General features: G+C 36.5%; 1 protein-coding gene across 2 annotated transcripts; it reads left to right on the top strand.

Annotated features, from left to right (window-relative positions):
• The first annotated feature begins 1927 nt into the window (after positions 1-1927).
• Positions 1928-21475, top strand: ACTR6 (ARP6 actin related protein 6 homolog). 2 transcript variants are annotated; one of them, XM_027542050.1, is made up of 11 exons: positions 1928-2088; positions 5663-5780; positions 6365-6433; positions 7295-7418; positions 8557-8692; positions 8785-8841; positions 10764-10862; positions 10955-11033; positions 16339-16510; positions 18294-18432; positions 20844-21475. In XM_027542050.1, exons 1-11 carry the CDS (start codon positions 2021-2023, stop codon positions 20971-20973), a joined length of 1191 nt encoding a protein of 396 aa, XP_027397851.1. In that variant the 5' UTR covers positions 1928-2020; the 3' UTR covers positions 20974-21475. The 2 variants fall into 2 exon arrangements, with proteins under 2 accessions (XP_027397851.1, XP_027397852.1); XM_027542051.1 differs by lacking the exon at positions 6365-6433.
• The last annotated feature ends 241 nt before the right edge of the window (positions 21476-21716 follow it).

Raw genomic sequence — 21716 nt, 5'->3', positions numbered from 1 at the left:
AATTGAGACAAGTAATAGAGGTGGAACAAGCAGTTTTGAAGATAAAATTGTTTTGAATGTTACCTTTAAGGTTATTTCACGCTGTCTGGATAGAAACATTCAGGTTGCAATTTGGGGTGGAAGTTCTTCTTTAGGATTTATTCAAGGATAGCTGAAGCCAAGAACAAAAATAATCTTGATCCGGGATCAGAGAAAAATGAAGGAAAGCAAAAAGAAAAGCTTAAGTGAGAAAGGGCTTAAAACCAGTAGAGATAGAATGGAAAGAGCCTATTTTAAAAGATGAGAGGTGAATAGAAATGGTGACCACTCTATAATGTAAGGTTGATAAAATATTTTTTACATGAGGGAGGCTATCGATTTAATATTGTTAGAAAATTGATTACTAAAATTGGATACAACTAAATTTGAAGTTTCAATGACTTTTTTTTTACAAAGAATTATAGACACCTGTAGAGTGCCTGAGGTGTTGGAGAAGACTTCTCAGAGTCCCTTGGACTGCAAGGAGATCCAACCAGTCCATCCTAAAGGAGATCAATCCTGGGTGTTCATTGGAGGGACTGACTTTGAAGCTGAAACTCCAATACTTTGGCCACCTGATGAGAAAAGCTGACTCATTTGAAAAGACCCGGATGCTGGCAAAGATTGAGGGCAGGAGGAGAAGGGGACGACAGAAGATGAGATGGTTGGATGGCATCACCGACTCGATGAACATGGGTTTGGGTGGACTCCGGGAGTTGGTGATGGACAGGGAGGCCTGGCTGCTGCGGTTCATGGAGTCACAAAGAGTCGGACACGACTGAGCGACTGAACTGAACTGAGAGTGCCTGACTTTGAAAAGTTTGCCATGGCAAAGGCAATAGGATGATCATAAAATAAAAGGATGATGATGGCAATGACAATGATGATTACTACTACCAGGTACTTGACTTTTATCATTTACTCTTCATAAAACAATTCTGCAAGGGGAAATTATTATAGTACTCCATTTTACAGATGAGGAAACTAAGGTGTAGAGAGGTTAACTAACCTGTCCAACACATGTAGTGGCAGAATGAGGATTTGACCCAAGAGTTTGAAAGAAGAAACAGCACTCTTAACCACTATCTTTGATTTCAGTAATAGGACCTACTTCAAAAGATTAAATTAACTTCAAGATTAAGAAATACACCCAAAACCCAAAATTTAACCACATGCATTAAATGTTGTGTAAGTATTAACCCTTATCTTCATCACCAAAGGTTACACAGCCATTTTGTGGCAGGGTCCGGATTCCAATTTAAAATTAATTCTCTTAACCAATACGATACTGTGGAGTGAGCTCAAGTCATCACGGGAACACACTAGAGGAATACCTAATTTTAGGAAGGGGAACGGGGAGGGAGTGTGTCAGGTGTCGAGAAGCTTTTTTCGGTAAGACACAAAGCTCGGTCCAGAAAAGCAAGCGGAGAGGGAAGAGTGTGAGTAAAACAACGAGGCGGTTGACGGAACAGCGTATTTGTAACAAGGTGACTGGCTCCAACGCTCGGAAGCAGTGGCGCATGATGAAGCTGAAGAGTCTTCATACCCAATTCCATGCTGCGTACGGGTTTGCAATGTATTCTTCAAAAGACGTCACTGAATAATACTATTCGAACACACAACCTTTCCTCCCAACCCTCCCACAGAGATGGTTCGTTACAGGCGTTATAAGAAACTTCCAAAAGCAACTCAAATCTACAAAAGTAAAGAACAATCACGCATTGAAAGAAAAAAAAACTTTAGCATTTTCTCTCTTATTGGATCTGGCCAAGAAGTAAAAACGGTAGGATAGGAAGGAAGTACGGCATGACTCTTGCGAGCAGGTAGGGCGGCTGTGCAAGCTCTGGTTTCCGGCGTCCTCGGTTGCTAAGGGAGACCGGAAGCGCCCGTGTGCTCCGTGGATGCAACCATAGAGTGCCGGAAGCAGTAACAACAGAGTGCTGGGAAAAGCGTGAGCAGAGGGGTCGGAAAAGAAGGCTGCGGAGACTTGGTTTACGCTGAGATGACGACGTTAGTGCTGGATAACGGAGCTTACAACGCCAAAATCGGTTACAGCCATGAAACTGTCTCGTAAGTGTTCGCTGCCCGCGAGGGACAAAGCATATATGCTTAGTAGTTACACGTGCTACGCTTCATTTTGGGACCTCTGTAAACTGGAAACGCCGCCGCGCAGCTCATACTCTGTTTGAGGGATGCTCGGCTTGGAACTGGGTAGCCGGGAAGCTTTGAAGTGGGGCTTGGGTTACTAATTTTGGAATTTGTGGCCCGGAAGTGGGATGTGTGTTTAGTTTCGTAACAGGAAATAGCAAAGTAGGCTTCTAAGAAGGAGGTTCCCGAATGAGGGACCTGTACACAAGGTTTCTGAGCCGTCAGGAATCGCGGGCAACATTTTGCGTGTATATGCATTTTTGCTGGGAAGCAGTTATGGCTTCCGTCAAATCCTCCACGGGTTTAATGCCCTCCGCCCCCACCCCAGGTGTAAAAACCACTGTGTCAGTGACTGAAGACTTTGAAGGCTTTGTATTCAAGCCCTTCTAAGTGCTCTCTGACTGGCTTGGTTGATTTAGACTCATTTAAACAAAGCATCACTACGAACAAAGCTAGTGGAGGTGATGGAATTCCAGTTGAGCTAGTTCAAATCCTGAAAGATGATGCTGTGAAAGTGCTGCACTCAATATGCCAGCAAATTTGGAAAACTCAGCAGTGGCCACAGGACTGGAAAGGTCAGTTTTAATTCCAATCCCAAAGAAAGGCAATGCCAAAGAATGCTCAAACTACCGCACAATTGCACTCATCTCACACGCTAGTAAAGTGATGCTCAAAATTCTCCAAGCCAGGCTTCAGCAGTACGTGAACTGTGAACTTCCAGATGTTCAAGCTGGTTTTAGAAAAGGCAGAAGAACCAGAGATCAAATTGCCAACATGTGCTGGATCATCGAAAGAGCAAGAGAGTTCCAGAAAAACATCTATTTCTGCTTTATTAACTATGCCAAAGCCTTTGACTGTGTGGACCACGATAAACTGTGGAAAATTCTGAAAGAGATGGGAATACCAGACCACCTGACCTGCCTCTTGAGAAACCTTGTATGCAGGTCAGGAAGCAACAGTTAGAACTGGACATGGAGCAACAGACTGGTTCCAAATAGGAAAAGGAGTACGTCAAGGCTGTATATTGTCACCCTGTTTATTTAACTTATATGCAGAGTACATCATGAGAAACCCCGGGCTGGAAGAAGCACAAGCTGGAATCAGGATTGCTGGGAGAAATATCAATAACCACAGATATGCAGATGACACCACCCGTATGGCAGAAAGTGAAGAGGAACTAAAAAGCCTCTTGATGAAAGTGAAAGAGGAGAGTGAAAAAGTTGGCTTAAAGCTCAACATTCAGAAAACGAAAATCATGGCATCTGGTCCCATCACTTCATGTCAGATAGATGGGGAAACAGTGGAAACAGTGTCAGACTTTATTTTTTGGAGCTCCAAAATCAGTGCAGATGGTGATTGCAGCCATGAAATTAAAAGACGCTTACTCCTTAGAAGGAACGTTGTGACCAACCAAGATGGCATATTGAAAAGCAGAGATATTACTTTGCCAACAAAGGTCTGTCTAGTCAAGGCTATGGTTTTTGCAGTGGTCGTGTATGGATGTGAGAGTTGGACTGTGAAGAAAGCTGAGCGCCGAAGAATTGATGCTTTTGAACTGTGGTGTTGGAGAAGACTCCTGAGAGTCCCTTGGACTGCAAGTCCATCCTAAGGGAGATCATTCCCGGGTGTTCATTGGAGGACTGATGCTGAAGCTGAAACTCCAATTCTTTGGCCACCTCGTGTAAAGAGTTGACTCGTTGGAAAAAACTCTGATGCAGGAAGGGTTTGGGGGCAGGAGGAGAAGGGGACGACAGAGGATGAGGTGGCTGGATGGCATCACCGACTTGATGGACATGAATTTGGGTAAAGTCCAGGAGTTGGTGATGGAGAGGGAGGCCTGGCGTGCTGCGATTCACAGGGCCGCAAAGAGTCAGACTCGGCTCAGCGACTGAACTGAACTGAAACAAACAATACACTGGCATTCATAAACTACGTTTGAGTAAAGACTAAGCAAATTTAAAGACTCGCTTTTCCTGTAGCGTATTCACAGGGGACCCGGGGACTTTTTTTACTTCTCCTTTGCTTTTTTTTTTTTAAACTGAGTAAAAATGTAAAATGTCGCAGTCTATTTCTGCAGTGTGTATTATTGTACTTACCTTTTAACAGCAAGTCTCTTATCATTTACTTAAGGACTAATTTAAAAGTCTTGATAAAAGTAGGTGCAGAATACTCAGACTTCTCTGGGGCTCAGACATTAAAGCATCTGCCTGCAATGAGGGAGACCTGGGTTGGATCCCTGGGTCAGGAAGGTCCCCTGGAGAAGGAAATGGCAATCCACTGCAGTACTCTTGCCTGGAAAGTCCCGTGGGCCAAGGAGCCTCAGTATAGTGACAAAAGGGGTGGGGGAAGAAGGAAGCTAATAATCAAGGATAGTACATTGACTAAAATAATATTATAGCCATAAGATTGACTACAATGCAGGGTTTAAAAATCATGTCCTGAAAGATTATACACTTTCACTGTATTATCTCAATTAATGCAAGGATTTTGATTGCCTTTAGTGCAAAGTAATCATCAGGCCATAGTGGCATATTTGAGGGTGGCAAATTCTGCTCCTCCTCACTTTCTCTCTATCCCTCTCTCTCTCTCTCTCTTTCTATATATATATATATATATATATGCGCACACAGACGCATACATACATATATGTGTAGATATGTATGATGGATAATGGCTCTAGTTTGTCTTCCTAACCAGATTGTAAGCTCATTGTGGGCAGCAACTATATTTAAAACTACCTCCTACTTCTGTACCCTATAGTATCTTGCAACTGAAGATCTTTGACTCCATGGAAACTTAGTTTTATGGTCAGATTTTTGAACTTGCTTTTTTTTTTTTAAACTAGAATGGTATTAAGAGTTTTTTCCAGAAACTTTAACTTTAACTTTACTTCAGCCCCTCTTCACCTGTGTGCAGTGGCCGAATCAATGCCCACCTGTAATAATAGCTTGAGGATTATTTGAGGAAGATAATGGGTCCAGTGCAGAACCTGATATATGGTGAAAGTGAAAGTCCCTCATTTCTGTCTGACTCTTTGCCTCCCCATGGACTATACAATCCATGGAATTCTCCAGGCCAGAATACTGGAGTGGGTAGCTGTTCTTTTCTCCAGGGGATCTTCCCAACCCAGGGATCCAACCCAGGTCTCCTGCATTGCAGGCAGGTGCTCTACCTGCTGAGCCACAAGGAAAGCCCAAGAATACTGGAGTGGGTAGCCTATCTCTTCTCCAGCGGATCTTTCTGATGGAGGAATGGGAACAGGAGTCTCCTGCATTGCAGGCAGATTTTTTACCAACTGAGCTATCAGGGAAGCCCTGGTATGTGGTAGAACATTTAAAAAAAAAAGTCATTTTTAAATATTTTGAAGACAGAATGAGAAACACTGGTTCGGAAATTTTCATGTTCTTTCTTTTAGAAAGTAAAAGTGGTTGTTATGTAATTATATTTTTAAGAACTAAGTATTTAGGGAATAATTACATTATTTGTTTCTTTGTAGAGTTATTCCAAACTGTCAGTTCAGATCAAAAACAGCACGTCTTAAAACTTTTACTGCTAACCAGATAGATGAAATAAAGGACCCTTCTGGACTCTTTTATATTCTTCCTTTTCAAAAGGTAATCCAACTCTATGACATTTCTAGCATTAAGGACCTACATTTAAAGATAATTTGAAATGTATTGTAAGATTTTGTGTGTTTGAAAATATTTTTAGATCTCTGAGAAAGCGTTATTTAAAGTTGAATTAAGAGCTTATTAAAACCAAAAATTGAATTTAAATTGTCATGTTAAAAAATAGCCATGAATAATTATACCTCTATGAAAAAGAATCAACTATACTTCAATAAATAAAAATAAATGACCATAATTTAGTTACTGATTGTGGGTACTGAATTTTACTTGTTTATGTTAAAGCTAAATGAAATACAAACATTAAAGAAAATAAATATAGAGGGGCATCCCTACATATTGATGTGTCTTTTGAGCCCTTTGATGTTTTGGTTATTGTTAATTTGTAATGTTTTGAATTTTTAAAAGAAGAAAAACATACCAATGTAATAGCTTTGAGATTCAACTAGTATTAGACTGGTAAAGAGAGAGTAATTAAGAGATAGTAATCAGTGATTTATAATGTATTGATCTGATTTTTTTTTAATTCTACAAATATTTTTGATAGTTAATTCATAAAACAAATTTTTTAGGGCTACTTGGTGAATTGGGATGTTCAAAGACAAGTTTGGGATTACCTTTTTGGAAAAGAAATGTATCAGGTAACAAGTTGGAGTATGTATTCAAATTTCTATTTCCATGTCTCATTCAAGTGAAAAATTAGAAGTTATATTTTAAGATTTATAAATTTTTGAATATTTCTTACAGTATTTAAGTCACTTAACCTACCGTGCTTAGCTTTGATTTTCTAAATAAGTGCAAGTGCATAGAATTTCTATTGTGAAGTAGAATTTGAGGTTGAGAAGAGCTAATCTATATGAAACTTAAGATTAAAATTTTACTTAGATATCTACTATTCTTAGACCACTTTATAGTCTCATTTTCACAATAAAATTATTTTGCTCATATATCTGAATGTGTGAATGATGCAATGTTAGAATTTTGTGCTCTTAATATCTTTAGTGTGACTTTAGGTATCCTGAGAGAATGTTCAAATTTTAATGCTTCTTTAAGAGTATGTAGGAGAGAATTGTGTAAACATTAAATATCCCAAAGCTTCTCACCTTTTACCTTTTATTTTATACCTTTTAACTTTTAAAAACAAAATACCAGTTCCAGTGCTTGTAGTTGTATCATTCATTACTTTTGCATAATTATCTTTAAACAATTTGATGGTACCATTTTATCAGTGCTACCATTAAGAGAGTTAAATAATAGTCGAAGACCATGAATGCTGTAACCAGACTTCCCAAGTTCAGTCCTAAGTTTGTCATTAGTTATATGACCCTCGGTAACTCACTCAGCTCTTCTGTGTCTCAGTTTGCTCACCTTTCAAAAGGGGATAATATTAAGACATGTCTACTAGGGCTATTGTGAGAATTAAATAGATTTATGTACATAAAGCAGATGTTTACAATTATAACTATAAAGCTACAAAACTGGGAATTTTTTTCCTCTTATAGGTTGACTTTTTAGACACTAATATTATTATCACAGAACCATATTTTAACTTCACTTCAATTCAAGAATCAATGAATGAAATCTTATTTGAAGAATACCAGTTTCAAGCAGTATTAAGAGTAAATGGTGAGTTAAAGTTCTGATTGAAATTGAGTTGTGTGAATATGAATAAATACTTTAAATCCAAGACTATTGAGTGACATTCTTTTAGATTTGATGAAATTTAAAACTAGATGAAGCCCTTGAGCTTATTAGTCTGACTTCTCTTGCTGTATCTTTTTAATATGGTATTTCTCCCTAATGAAGTTAACTAGCAACGTATTTCTAATCTCTGAAAGTTTATTTTTTCTGAGATAGTTGTCTTTTCTATCACTGATGTGTTTGCTATTCTTATTATTGTTTGAAATAATGTTAATAGCTCAGACTGCCAATATGAGGAAAAACAATCTATAAATACCATCTAGAAGTTAGTTTTTTAAAGGCTAGAATTAAATGACTGTACAAATAAAGTATTCACCTATTTAGCATGTAGCATTTAAGTCTGTATAAACAACAATATACTGTAATGGTTAGGAACATAATCTCTAGAACAGCGTTCTCAACCAAGAGTGATATTGCTCCTGGGGATATTTAACAATGTCTGGAGACATTTTTCATTGTCACAACTGGGACGGTGCTTCTTGCATCTAATGTGTAGAGGACCAAGATGCTGCTAAACAGTGCACAGTAAAGCCCCCAACGCTGGGCAAGTATCTGACCCACAATGTCAGTAGTGCTGAAGTTGAGAAAAACCGCTGTAGAGTCATACTGCTTACGTTTGATTCCTGGCTCTGTTATTTTCTAATCATGTGACCTTGGGCACATTATTAACGTCTCTGCTTCAGTTTCTACATCTGTAAAAATGGTATTGTTGTGAGGATTAAAACATATATACTCATGGAGTTTAGAATAGTGCCCAGCATGTAATAAATGCTCAGCAAAATTATTTGCTATTAAAATAATTACTATAAGTTGTGAAGTAAATATTTACCTTCAAAGTTGATCACAAAGTTTTTATCATTTTCCACAAAAATATCATGTTTTCATGTTTAAATATCTGACAGAATTAGTAATGTTATTTTAGATTAACTTTTTTTTTTTACAAAGGAAAATTTCTGTCTTTCTGTTTGCTTTAGTTTGCTGCTTTTCTTTACTTCTTGTTTTAAATTAGTTGTACTTTTATTCAGTGTGTTTATTTTTTCTTTATCTTTTGTTTTCTTAATAGCTGGGGCTCTCAGCGCACACAGGTATTTCCGAGATAATCCTTCCGAGTTATGCTGTATCATTGTAGATAGTGGATATTCCTTTACACATATAGTTCCTTACTGTAGAAGTAAGAAGAAAAAAGAAGCAATTATTCGGTGAGTTGCATTCCATTTTCATCTTATTTCTTATAATAAAACTGGATGAAATTTGTGATAAACTGAACTAAATTTGAATTCTTCCTTTTTAGGATAAATGTGGGAGGAAAACTCCTAACCAATCATCTAAAAGAAATCATATCTTACAGGTAATACTTAGCTTTGATTCTATGGGAAGATGAGATGCTGGGGGTGAAATTTTTAAAGTAATTTAAAATTATTCCTTGCCTTTAGTTCTAATTTCAGGTGACAGTTCTGAATTATTGCTTTAAAGACTGTATTACATAGATACTAGGTTGGCCAAAAAGTTCATTTGGGTTTTTCTGTAACACCTTATGGAAGAACTTACATGAACTTTTTTTTTTTTTTTAACTTTACAATATTGTATTGGTTTTGCCAAATATCGAAATGAGTCCTCCACAGGTATACATGTGTTCCCCATCCTGAACCCTCCTCCCTCCTCCCTCTTCCCTCCCCATACCATCCCTCTGGGTCGTCCCAGTGCACCAGCCCCAAGCATCCAGTACTGTGCATCGAACCTGGACTGGCAACTCATTTCATATATGATATTATACGTATTTCAATGCCATTCTCCCAAATCATCCCACCCTCTCCGTCTCCCACAGAGTCCAAAAGACTGTTCTATACATCAGTGTCTCTTTGGCTGTCTCGTATACAGGGTTATTGTTACCATCTTTCTAAATTCCATATATATGCGTTAGTATACTATATTGGTGTTTTTCTTTCTGGCTTCCTTCACTCTGTATAATAGGCTCCAGTTTCATTCACTTCATTAGAACTAATTCAAGTGTATTCTTTTTAATGGCTGAGTAATACTCTATTGTGTATATATACCACAGCTTTCTTATCCATTCATCTGCTGATGGACATTTAGGTTGCTTCCATGTTCTGGCTATTGTAAACAGTGCTGCGATGAACATTGGGGTACATGTATCTCTTTCAATTCTGCTTTCCTCAGTGTGTATGCCCAGCAGTGGGATTGCTGGATCATAAGGCAGTTCTATTTCCAGTTTTTTAAGGAATCTCCACACTGTTCTCCATAGTGGCTGTACTAGTTTGCCTTCCCACCAATAGTGTAAGAGGGTTCCCTTTTCTCCATAGCCTCTCCAGCAAGAACTTACATGAACTTTTTGACCAATTCAGTAAATACCAATGATGTTTAAGTTAAAAAGCTTTCTGACATATGAAATGGTAGTGTCCACAAAAAAGACACTTCCAATTTCTCGGGAGTTTAATACATTAATAATATTTTAAAATTGCAAATGTACGTATACCTTGTAAAACATTTTACAGTGCATGTAAGGATATAAGGGTCTAAAAAGAAAATAAATCTCTGCTTCCCTTTTCCACTTCTCTTGTCAGTTCTCCATACACAGTACAATACTTGAACTTTATTTATCTTTTATCCTTTTTTAATCTCTAAAAGCCTTAATAGTGTGCACTGCCATGTATAAAACAATAGCTAGTAGGAATACTTTATAGTACAGGGAGCTCAGCTCAGTGCTCTGTAATGACCTAGAGGGACAGGATGTTGGGGTGGGTGTGGGAGGGAGGTCCAGGAGGGAGGGTCTATATGTATACATATAGCTGGTTCACTTTGTTATATAACAGAAACTAACACAACATTGTAAAGCAACCATACTCCCCCTGCCCCAAAGAAAAATATATAGATAGATACGTTTCTGGATTAGCTGGTATTAGTTGACTGTCCACTATTAAAAGATTAGAATTAGTGTACTTAATCACCTCCCAAGGAGGGCATAGCAACCCACTCCAGTATTCTTGCCTGGAGAATACCCATGGACAGAGGAGATCGGTGGGCTACTGTCCATGGGATTGCAAAGAGTTAGACATGACTGAGTGACTAAGCACAACTTAAATAAGATAATGGAATGGGTATTCCATAAAGTTAAAAATATTTTACACATTCAAAAATTTAATACTTTTTAAAGATCAGTTACCTGGACATTTAATTCCAAAAAAATACTTTCAATGATAAGTTGCATGTAAATTTTTTTCATTTCACATTACCATTTTTATTTCTGTTTAGGCAGTTACACGTTATGGATGAAACACATGTGATTAATCAAGTGAAAGAAGATGTATGCTATGTGTCTCAGGATTTTTATAGAGACATGGATATTGCCAAGTATGTATAACGGTAGCCTAAGAATTGGAAAGTTGATTCTTTAATGTTAAGCATAGTTAAAATACTTCATAAGTCTCTATTTTGTTTTCCAGGTTGAAAGGAGAAGAAAATACAGTAATGGTAGACTATGTTTTGCCTGACTTTAGTACAATTAAAAAGGGCTTTTGTAAGGTAATTTTTAAAAAAATTTTGTATTAGCATGAAGTTAATTTATAATGTATTCGTTTCAGGTGTTTAATAAGTGATTCAGTTATACATTATTCTTTTTAAGTGTTTGCTCTCTGTTATTACAGAATATAAAGTAGAGTTCCCTGTGCTATACAGTAGGTTCTTATTATTTATTTTATATATATTGTGCATGGATGTATACTTAGTTGCTTCATTTATGTCCAACTCTTTGCGACCCCAGGACTGTAGCCTCCTAGATTCCTCTGTCCTTGGGATTCTCCAGGCAAGACTACTTGGATGGGTAGCCATTCCCTTTTCCAAGGGATTTCCCTGACCCCGTGATTGAACCCGAGTGTCCTGCGTTGCAGGCAAACTGTATACTGTCTAAGCCACCAGGGAAGCCCGTAGTAACTCCATGGACTGTAGCCCGCCAGGCTCCTCTGTTCATGGAATTTTCTAGGGAAGAGTATTGGAGTGGATAGCCGTTCCCTTCTCCAGGGGATCTTCCTGACCCAGGGATTGAACCTGAATCTTACATTGCAGGTGGATTCTTGACCATCTGAGCCACCTGTAGAAGTGTATGTTAATTCCAATGTCCTAATTTATCCTTCTCCCCACCTTTCTCTTTTGATAACCATAAGTTTGTTTTCTATATCTATAATGTAAGGTAATTTTTAAGTTTTTCTTCAAGCGACCACTGAGGTTTGATGGAATGTCAGAGTTGTTGATGATAGCCTTCTTGCCTGTTGGCCATTTCTGTAGACACCAGAGTATGAATGATTAATTAATATTTGTATTAAATTTATTTAGAAAAAGAACTATCCACTGTGATAGCTTATGGGACAAATTTGGAGATAAACTAACTTTACCTATATTATGGTTTACCCATTTCTGTTTTCTTAAGAATTAGTGTAAGTCCAGTTAAAAGTAGATTATTTGCCTGTTGTGAATGTTATTGACACAGCAGACCCAGGGCTGTGGTATCAGATTGTAGTTGAAAAGGTCAAAATCCAGTGCACTTTGAAAATGTTGAGTAGGGTTTATCTTGGATGTCAAAACAATATAATCTCTCCCTATCTTTGATCAGCTCAGTTTTATGTTTGGGTAAATGTGAAGTTTGCCCTTACAGTTACTGGTTTGGTGAGGACTTTTAGAAGTTAAAAGTCTTTGGTCAGAAACCTAAGCACGCAGAAATATTTTCACGAGACATTTATGGTAATATTCATTGCAGTATACATTGAGTGAAAAATTGGAAAGAGCCTAAATACTCACTAATGGAAGAAGAATACATTTTTATTTATTCATATTATAAGTGAAAGTGTGAAGAAGTCACTCAGTCGTGTCCGACTCTGCGACCCCATGGACTGTATGTAGCCTACCAGGTTCCACCATCCATGGGATTTTCCAGGCAAGAATACTGGAGTTGTTTGCCATTTCCTTCTCCAGGAGATCTTCCCGACCCAGGGATTGAACCTGGGTCTCCCACATGGTAGGCATTGTAGGCAGACACTTTACCGTCTGAGCCACCAGGGAAGATCCTCATGTTATAAAATAAGCAGTAAAAGTATAATAAGAGGTATGTGATCATCATGGATAAATCTCAGAAATGTATTTCTGTTTAGAAGACTATATACCATTTCAGGATATGTAGAATAATTCTTTATATGTGGGCATTTATAAAAATGAAGTAAAAGTATAAAAACTGTGTGTGTGAATGATAACACCACATTTAAAATGGGAGTGTTAACTGTGAAGTTAAGTTAAACTGACTGATGGATACATATAAAAATTATACAATTTTTATACTTATTTTTATGCCTGAAATTTAAAAAAAAATTTTTTTGGCCAGATTTTTAAGGTGAAATACAAATCAGAATTCATAGAAGGCTACCCAAGTCCTTATAAAATCAGTATCATCCTATAATGTCCTTAGAAATAGATCCTTGTGGAAGGACCGAGGCTGACTTTAAGAAGTGAGAATTATGACAGATTATGAAATCTAGTTATCTGGACATGAACTGGGAAGAGGAACTGGAAGCCTGAATCCCACAAAGAATATGGAAGATGTATTTATTCTTTATAAGACAAGGAAAACTGCCCCAAACATATAGATAGCAGGCCTCTTTCTCATCAGGCATGTTTGATCATCCTCATACAACTATAGCTGTTTAAAGCAGTCCAGTGATAAACACCTTATAGAGAATTTACAGCACTCTGAACTTAAGATGATAAAGTAATCGATATTTCTACCAGGATGGACCCTGAACAATGGACCCTATGTCTCTAAACCTGACTGAAAATCACCTGGGCCACTTGAAGAACAATTGATATCCATGTTCTTTGTTCCTGTACCTGGAAATATTTAGTATCTAAGTTCGGAAACTTAAACTCTAAAAGAGAAAAAAGTCTCTTCCAGGTGATTGGACTATTAGCTAGGCTTGGAAATCTTTCTCTTCTGTAAAACGAAGTTCTCTCCTGCCCTACAAATGACAGCTTACCAGTTTATTGGACATTATCTGCTGAACTCTGCCAGTTTCCTTCCTAAATCATAAGCCTTGATTTCTCGGCACTGCAGCGTACATAGCAAGCTAGTAGAGGTGTGTTGGTTCCATCAATTGACTGTTGTATTGCTTCTCATCAGAGGAAAAAGGCAAAAGCCACATTGTACTGTTTGCTGCTCTTTTATTGACTTTTGGCCTTGTGATCAGAATCTTGGTATGACTGCACTTCCATGGACTCCTTGTTACATGTACACTTTAATATCAATTGAGTGGACATAGTTGGACTGGACTTTTACCAGATGATGGAATGTTACCTCAAATGTCTGTTTAAAAAATAACAGTTTAATTTCTACTTTGCCAATTAATATTAAAATGTATATTTCACTACATGTTAAATTGTGTACATCGTAATAATTTTTAAGGTTTGGAAATGACTATATTCTGTATATGTTAGGATTACTCCTAAAATGTATCTTTGTAAATTTAATACTTGATTAACTTTTTTTCATTATTGCCTGAAAATCAAAATCTTTGATGAAAACTGATAAAATATGTTTGAAATTAGAAAAGCCATACCGTATAAAATAAAAGAGAATTTGTTCCAGAGTCTTTATACTTAGAATGTTGTTAAAACTTAGACCTTGATTGTCGATTCAAGAATATGTTTAAATACTCAGGAAAAAGTTACAACCTTGATTTTCTAGTGTTGACGACAGTAATAATGATGAGGTCTGTAATATTGTTACTGATTACAGCTGATAGAAATTCCAGTTTTATTCTTTAACAGAAAGAGAATGCCTACTAAAGTGTAATGAATGCTTTACTGACCTTAATTGAAAAAATTAACAGTTACTTAATAGTTACCAGTTGCCACTTTTAAACATTTTTTTCATGCTACCAGAATGAAATTTATAAGGACCGTACAATCAATCATGGCCTGCATTAACTAAAATAGCAACTCCTAGCAGCCCTTTTAAATTTCTTCATCTATGTCTAAAACAAAAATCATTTTGGAATTGTACTCTTAGAAACTGCTTGTAGTTCCAGATTACATATTAACAATGACTTCAGAGCTAACATTCAGCAAGGATTTCTACTTCTGGCTCTTTCCCCTAGTTAGTTATTTGACCCTAGGTCAGTCATTTGATCTTCTGTAAAATTAGGAGTGTGGACTAGAAAACTTCTTTTTTGTCAAATGAAATTCTCCATATCTGTATCTGTCTCAAATTATTTTGAGTGTTGACAAGATGAGTTATATCCTGTACACTCAAACCAATATCATTTTTAAATGAATTTGTAAATTTATAAGAAGTATTTTCCATTCTTCAGATAAAGAATGCGTTATCTGTGAAGAAATAACATTCTTCTCTTTGCCAGTGCAGCAGTAGTTTAACTGGGTAAAAAATGATGTGTAATTTTCCTTGTTCTTCCTAGAGTATTGTGAATTTATTGTAGTTTTTAGGATATTTTTATTTAAAAATAATGTTTCAAATGAGAAATTTCCAAATGATAGCAATCAGAATCATTCACATCCAGGTTAGGAGTAGCAGTGTAGTGCATGCGTGCTAAGTTGCTTCAGTTGTGTCCGACTCTTTGCAACCCCATGGACTGTAGCCTGCCAGGCTCCTCTGTCCATGGGATTCTTCAGGCAAGAATACTGGAGTGGATTGCCATGCCCTCCTCCAGGAGATCTTCCTGACCCAGGGATTGAACCTGGTCTCTTATGGAATGTAGTAGGAGGAAATACTGTCTGTTTTGGGGTTATTAGGTGAATGATCTTGAGCAAGTCACATAACCTTGCCTAGCCCAGTTGGATCATTAATAAAAGGAAAATATGCCTGCCTTACTGGGTTATATGAGAATTCAGAGTGATAATGTATGAAAAACGCCTAAAGAAAATTCCACATTGTTGGCTTGCATGCTATACTGGGTAGCGAATTTGTGATGGTGAACAATATGGACAACAAAGGATAATAGAGGATGATTACTGGAGGGACCTTTTATTTGGGAGGCAGAAAAAGCCTCTCTGAGGAAGCTGAAACCTGAACAGAGAATGGATGACTGATTACATTGAGGAATCTGTTACAGTCTTTATATACTTTACTGTCCAACAGCAAATTAATATTTCTCTTCATACATTTTAAATAATTTTATATTTATGTAAAGGAATTGAATATAGTCAGTTACAGGTAAAAATGCATATATGAGTCAAATGAAGTTTATGTCTTTAACCATCTAGAAGAGCTGATGATTCTTAGTACAGTTGAGGGGAACCATTATTTTAATGATGTAAAATGTTATAAAAGGAAATTATTTTTTTCCTGGGCCCTTCAGGAATTACAGCTCACAGAGTTGAATGGGTTAGCAGAAAATAAATAACAGAAGAATTTCAGTGATAAAGTCCATTTATTTGCCTAAATCATTTGGTAACTGATTTTTGAATAGAGATTGAATGCATAATAAAAAAAATTTATGTATGTTCTTCTTTAGAAAGTGGATTCACTCTGCTATTACAGATAGATTATGAAATTCCTTCTGCTCTATTATCCTTTTCTTTCTTTGTTTTAAAATGTGTGGAATAAAGCCAGCACATCTTTGGGGGAATAGCTGCATTAAGAGTAAATAATCACTTAATTGTGTGGTTTAGGTAACAGGAAAGAAGACCGCATTTTTCTAACTTTGGAGACTCCTGAAACTTCCAAGAATATGGTTAATATATTGGTATTTCATAGTATTAAGATTACTAAATGTTATTTCTTATATGAGCTAGATAATGTAGCGTACTTTTCATCTTATTTTTCTTTAAGCCAAGAGAAGAGATGGTGTTAAGTGGAAAATACAAATCTGGGGAACAAATTCTTCGTTTGGCCAATGAGAGATTCGCTGTTCCAGAAATACTCTTCAATCCTTCTGATATAGGCATTCAAGAAATGGGAATTCCAGAAGCTATTGTCTATTCAATTCAGAACTTACCTGAAGGTACATTAATAAATTAATGAGGAATAATGATATCCTTGTTGCTCAGCTGGTAAAGAATCCACCTGCAGTGCGGGAGACCTGGGTTCAATCCCTGAGTTGGGAAGATCCCCTGGAGAACGGAAAGGCTACCCACTCCAGTATTGTGGCCTAGAGAATTCCACGGACTATATATATAGTCCATGGGGTTGCAAAGAGTCAGACACAACTGAGTGACTTTCGTACAATGATATTTTTTAAAAATTATAAGCTCTCTGAATCCTAAGAAGTCAACTGTTTTTTTTGAATAATTTGAACAAATGGCTACTTTATTTGCAGAGACTTGAGTCCAGTAATGTACTTGAATGATTCTTTATTGGTCCCAGATGATAAATTTGATATAAGTATTTATGGTCTATTTAAACTTAAAGTAATTCATCTCTTTAAGAGTATTAAATTGCTCTATCCCTTTTAGAAAAGTTTTAAGCCAAATTTGCACAGAATAGAAATTTATAATTTAACAATTTAATGGTTTTTAGTTTTTGATGAGAGTGGTTTATTCGTTCTGTTATATTTAGATTAATATACTGGAAGTTAGGGGTTTTTTTTTTTTTGGAAGTTAGTTTTATTGAAATTAAAGTATGATGCTTCACAGAGTTGTCTGGGTTCTCTTGAAGCATGATTTAATGAAATGATGTTCTAGAGTTTTGGAGTACTTTTATACTTTGAAAATGTCTCCCTTCTTCTTAAGGAACAATTTAGGCATTGTAAAAAATCTTGCACGTGCAATGCCCTTTATCTCATTAAAAAAAAAGAAGAAGAAAAAGAAAGATAATGCCATTACCTTAATATAGCTTCTCCAGTATATCTTTTCAACCCGGGGATCAAACCCAGGTCCCCCACATTGCAGACAGATTTTTTACCATCTGAGCCATAACTAGCCAGTTGTTTTAATACAGCTATTTTACAGCTGCTGCTGCTGCTGCTAAGTCGATTCAGTCGTGTCCGACTCTATGCGACCCCATAGATGACAGCCCACCAGGCTCCCCCGTCCCTGGAATTCTCCAGGCAAGAACACAGGAGTGGGTTGCCATTTCCTTCTCCAATGCATGAAAGTGAAAGGTGAAAGTGAAGTCACTCAGTCATGTCCGACTCTTAGCGACCCCATGGGCTGAAGCCTACCAGGCTCCTCCATCCATGGGATTTTCCAGGCAAGAGTACTGGAGTGGTGTGCCATTGCCTTCTCCGATTTTACAGCTATTTTCATATTAATATTTCATGTTGATTTCTCATTTTATATAAACAGTATTTTTCACTATCATTTGTATTACACAGTAAGTATGTGTGTCTCGGTGAGATAACATGGAAACTTGAATTCTCAAGTTAAAAATGGACCTCCCTTTTATCTTTACACCAGCTAACCATCTCAGCCTACATAAAGACTTCTTCGATTTTGTGGAAGAACAGTTGTAATTTTCATATGTCTGGTACTAGAATTTTACTCATTTACATAAAGCTTATGTGTATATGTAATAAATTGCTAGTAGTTCAACCTCTTCACTTTTGCCTTGCTTTTAAAGATTTATGAGGTCATATTTCTGTTTAATGTATTTATTTGTATAAATGATAATCTCATTACAACATCTTATAATTTATATGGTGGTTAAAAAAAAAAGTGGTTTCCCAACTAGTAACTTGAATTCCTAATTGCTTTTACCTAAGCCCACTTCCCTGTTTCTCCAGAAAGATAAGTAAACAGATTTTCTAATGTCTCTTTTCTCTGTCTTTTTTTTATCTCTTTTAAAAGAAATGCAGCCACATTTTTTTAAGAACATCGTTTTGACAGGAGGAAATTCCCTTTTCCCAGGATTTAGGGATCGAGTTTACTCGGAAGTTCGATGTCTCACTCCAACAGATTACGATGTTTCTGTTGTGCTGCCTGAAAAGTAAGTCTTGGCTTATATAGAAACAAATCCTGGAAGTTAGTTTGTAGATAAAAGAGGTCTACAGGCAGACTTTAGTTTAAAGCCTACTACTTCTACCATGTTGGTAGGTTTATTTCACCTTTGGGATGCTCATTTTTCTTTTCTCAAAAATTGAAATGACAAACCTTACATTTAAGTGGATTAAAATGGGGTGAAATATGTAAAGTACTGACCATCATGTTTAGTAAATAACAGGTGCTCAGTTAATAGAAGATCATTTCCCTGTGTCAGTCCTCATTCCTAAGATTTTTATAGACAAAGCAGTTAGGTTATTATCTATTCGATTTCTCTGAGCTGTCATTTTTTGAGAGTTTCTATCAAGAATACAAATACGAGGATTTAACCAATAAGATAAATTATGTCAACTGATAAGTTGTTTTAGAATAATTTAAAATATTTAAAATAAACTTTTATATTTAAGTAGTCTTTTTTTAAAAAAATTCAAAGCTATTTCACATGTACCCCATATCCTGATTTATGAGAAAAAGCAGATAATTAAGGTAGAATTTTAGAGCTGTCAGAAAGGCTTACAGATCTGTCTAGTTCTGTGTACTTACTTTCTAAATAAACAAGGGCTGGTGAGTTAACAAAGGCCTTGAAAGTGAAAGTGAAGTCCCTCAGTCGTGTCCAACTCTTTGCGAACCCATGGACTGTAGCCTATCAGGCTTCTCCGTCCATGGGATTTTCCAGGCAAGAATGCTGGAGTGGGGTGCCATTTCCTTCTCCAGGGGATCTTCCCAACCCAGGAATCGAACCCAGGTCTCCCACATTGCAGGCAGACTCTTTACCATCTGAGCCACCAGGGAAGTTAATTGCAGTAGCCAGACTAAAATTTAGTTCTCTTTAATTGCAGGCAGGAGTTCTCACCAAATTCCAGTAATCCCCACTCACTGCTCCACTGTAGCAGAGTTGAAAACAAGACCCCACACACCTGATGTGGGCCGCAAGGCACGTGGGATCTTAGTTTTCCAACCAGGGATTGAACCCCCATCCCCTGCATCATCGCAGAGAATCTTAACCACTGGACTGCCAGGGAAGTCCCCCACATACCTGATTTTTAATTTTAGAATTTTATTTTAAAGCTAAAGTGGAGTTTTTTTTAAATCAATAGCAGTTAATAGAAGGCCCTCATCTGGTCACTTAATTTGATAGCCATTAGATAAAAGAATAAACAACCATTAGATGTTGGAATGATTTTTATCAGCATTAATGTTCATATACTCTTTTGATTATGAAGTATATTGACTTTTTATCCTGAATTTTAAAATGCAAGTCATGAACACACATTATGGATATGAAAAGAGAAATAGTTTTTATTTTATCCATCAGATCTTTTTTGCACATCTTTACAGATAGATTTAGATACAGATTTAGTTTTTTTAAGGTTAGGAAATTCAGTAAATACAATAAGGGAAATTTTCTGTATCATTTTTCAGATTTAAAATTGAACTAGGGGAGAGGAATGGTAGAATTACACAAAGTGTAACCAGTATAATCTTGGTTGTACATAAATTGAAAGTCTGATGTGCTCTGTTTACTTGGTGCCCTTCCCAGCCGTGTAACAGGTTTGTCCTGCACTGTGCTTACTTTTTTTCTTTTCTTCCTCTTATTACCCCCTCCCCTGTACTGCACTGTGTTTTCTAAATGTCTCATTTATTAGAGGGAACAAAGTATAGGAGCAAAAGCACAGACTGTGAAAACAACTCCAAGTTGAATCCTTGTTTCAGTCTTAAGCTCTTTGAACCTCATTTTCCAGATATATAAAGTGAGTTTATAATAGCAGTTCGTCAGTTGTAGGGTGAATTGATGAGATGATATATCTTTGCCTCATATAAAAGTTAGACTCAGATATACTCCAATTTTTCTTTTTATGCATTTTTGATCTTTTGTTTGTATTCTTGATTTTTCTTAGAAGATCTGTAAATTCAGAGCACAGGGAAAAATTAAGGAAGATCTATTTGTAGTGGTAACCAAGTTTCCTTTCTTTATGAGTTTCTTTACTTCTTTGAAAGTGAAAAGTGAAAGTTAATCACTGTTTGCAACCTGATGGACTATATAGCCCTCCAGGCTTCCCTGTTCACAGAATTTTCCAGGCAAGAGTACTGGAGTGGGTTGCTATTTCCTTCTCCAGGGGATTTTCTTCTCCAAGAGATTGGACTGAACCCAATCTCCTGCATTGCAGGCAGATTCTTTACCATTTGAGCCACCAGGGAAGCCCCTCCTCTGAAGTTTATACCTATTTTCACACTTGAAATGATTTTCTGTTAAATCAAGTTGGGTAAAGATTGCCACATTTTAGTTACTGATGAATGTTTCTGGCGTTTCAGTTCTGTAAAATCATCTGAGTTCATTTATTTTACCTTTATTTTTAGCCCTATTACTTATGCCTGGGAAGGTGGAAAATTGATATCAGAGAATGATGATTTTGAAGATATGGTGGTAACAAGAGAAGATTATGAAGAAAATGGACATAGCATCTGTGAAGAGAAATTTGATATTTAAGAAACATTTCTGAAAGTTCTGACTTACTATGACAAAGGTTTAATTTTCAGCGTTCTTTTTAAAGGAAGTTAAGGACCTGTGTTAGCTTTCATCCTAAGATAACATCTTGAACTTATGTAAATACTTTGATCCATGGCTAATTTTCAAAGGTTTCTTAGCTAGGTTAGTAAGTAAACTGTAACTCACCCCATATTTTCATTTAGGAGCTAGTCTTATTCTAACAATGCTTATGCTGTTTCTGAGAGTAAGTTATCTTTCATTAAAAGATGAAAAAGTGAGTGTAATTTAAGTTTAATTCTTTATAGCCAAAAACACAAACTTAACTGTCTCACTACTCAGGTTTCCTTAGAAGATAGTTTTGTGTGATGGACTCAGAATTGACCAGTGTGTGTTCATCATTTCCCTTCCCCAGTGGAGATACAATTTCTCTCTTTTAGAAAAGTATTTTATTTTTAACTTGTCATTTTTATTTATATATACTAAAGTTGGAAAAACTAATCTATGTTTGTATCATGTTTATTTTTTACTTGGCGTTAGTATGAAAAGATGACAATATAAACCAATTTAGTCGAGTGTTTTTGATCACTACCATGTTTCAGAAGTGTACTATTTCACTCATAAAAACACTATACCATTTTTTGTTTATTTTTCTCATATACCATTTTTCAGGATGAAATTCTTATGTCATTGGGCTCCTGAATCAAATTCCTACCAGTCTGTCTACCTTAGCTAAAATCTTGTGC

The sequence above is a fragment of the Bos indicus x Bos taurus genome, chromosome 5 (genome assembly GCF_003369695.1).
Source record: "Bos indicus x Bos taurus breed Angus x Brahman F1 hybrid chromosome 5, Bos_hybrid_MaternalHap_v2.0, whole genome shotgun sequence".
NCBI classification, from domain to species: Eukaryota; Metazoa; Chordata; class Mammalia; order Artiodactyla; family Bovidae; genus Bos; species Bos indicus x Bos taurus.
The sequence above is the reverse complement of the archived record's forward strand: the minus strand, read 5'-3'. Positions and strand labels throughout refer to the sequence as shown.

Bases quoted from the DNA above. Each gene is read 5' to 3' on its own strand.
- ACTR6 (XM_027542050.1), top strand. From the start codon at position 2,021: ATGACGACGTTAGTGCTGGATAACGGAGCTTACAACGCCAAAATCGGT. The intron at 6,434-7,294 runs GTAACAAGTTGG...TTCCTCTTATAG, and splicing joins TTGGAAAAGAAATGTATCAG to GTTGACTTTTTAGACACTAA. The intron at 7,419-8,556 runs GTGAGTTAAAGT...TTTTCTTAATAG, and splicing joins AGCAGTATTAAGAGTAAATG to CTGGGGCTCTCAGCGCACAC.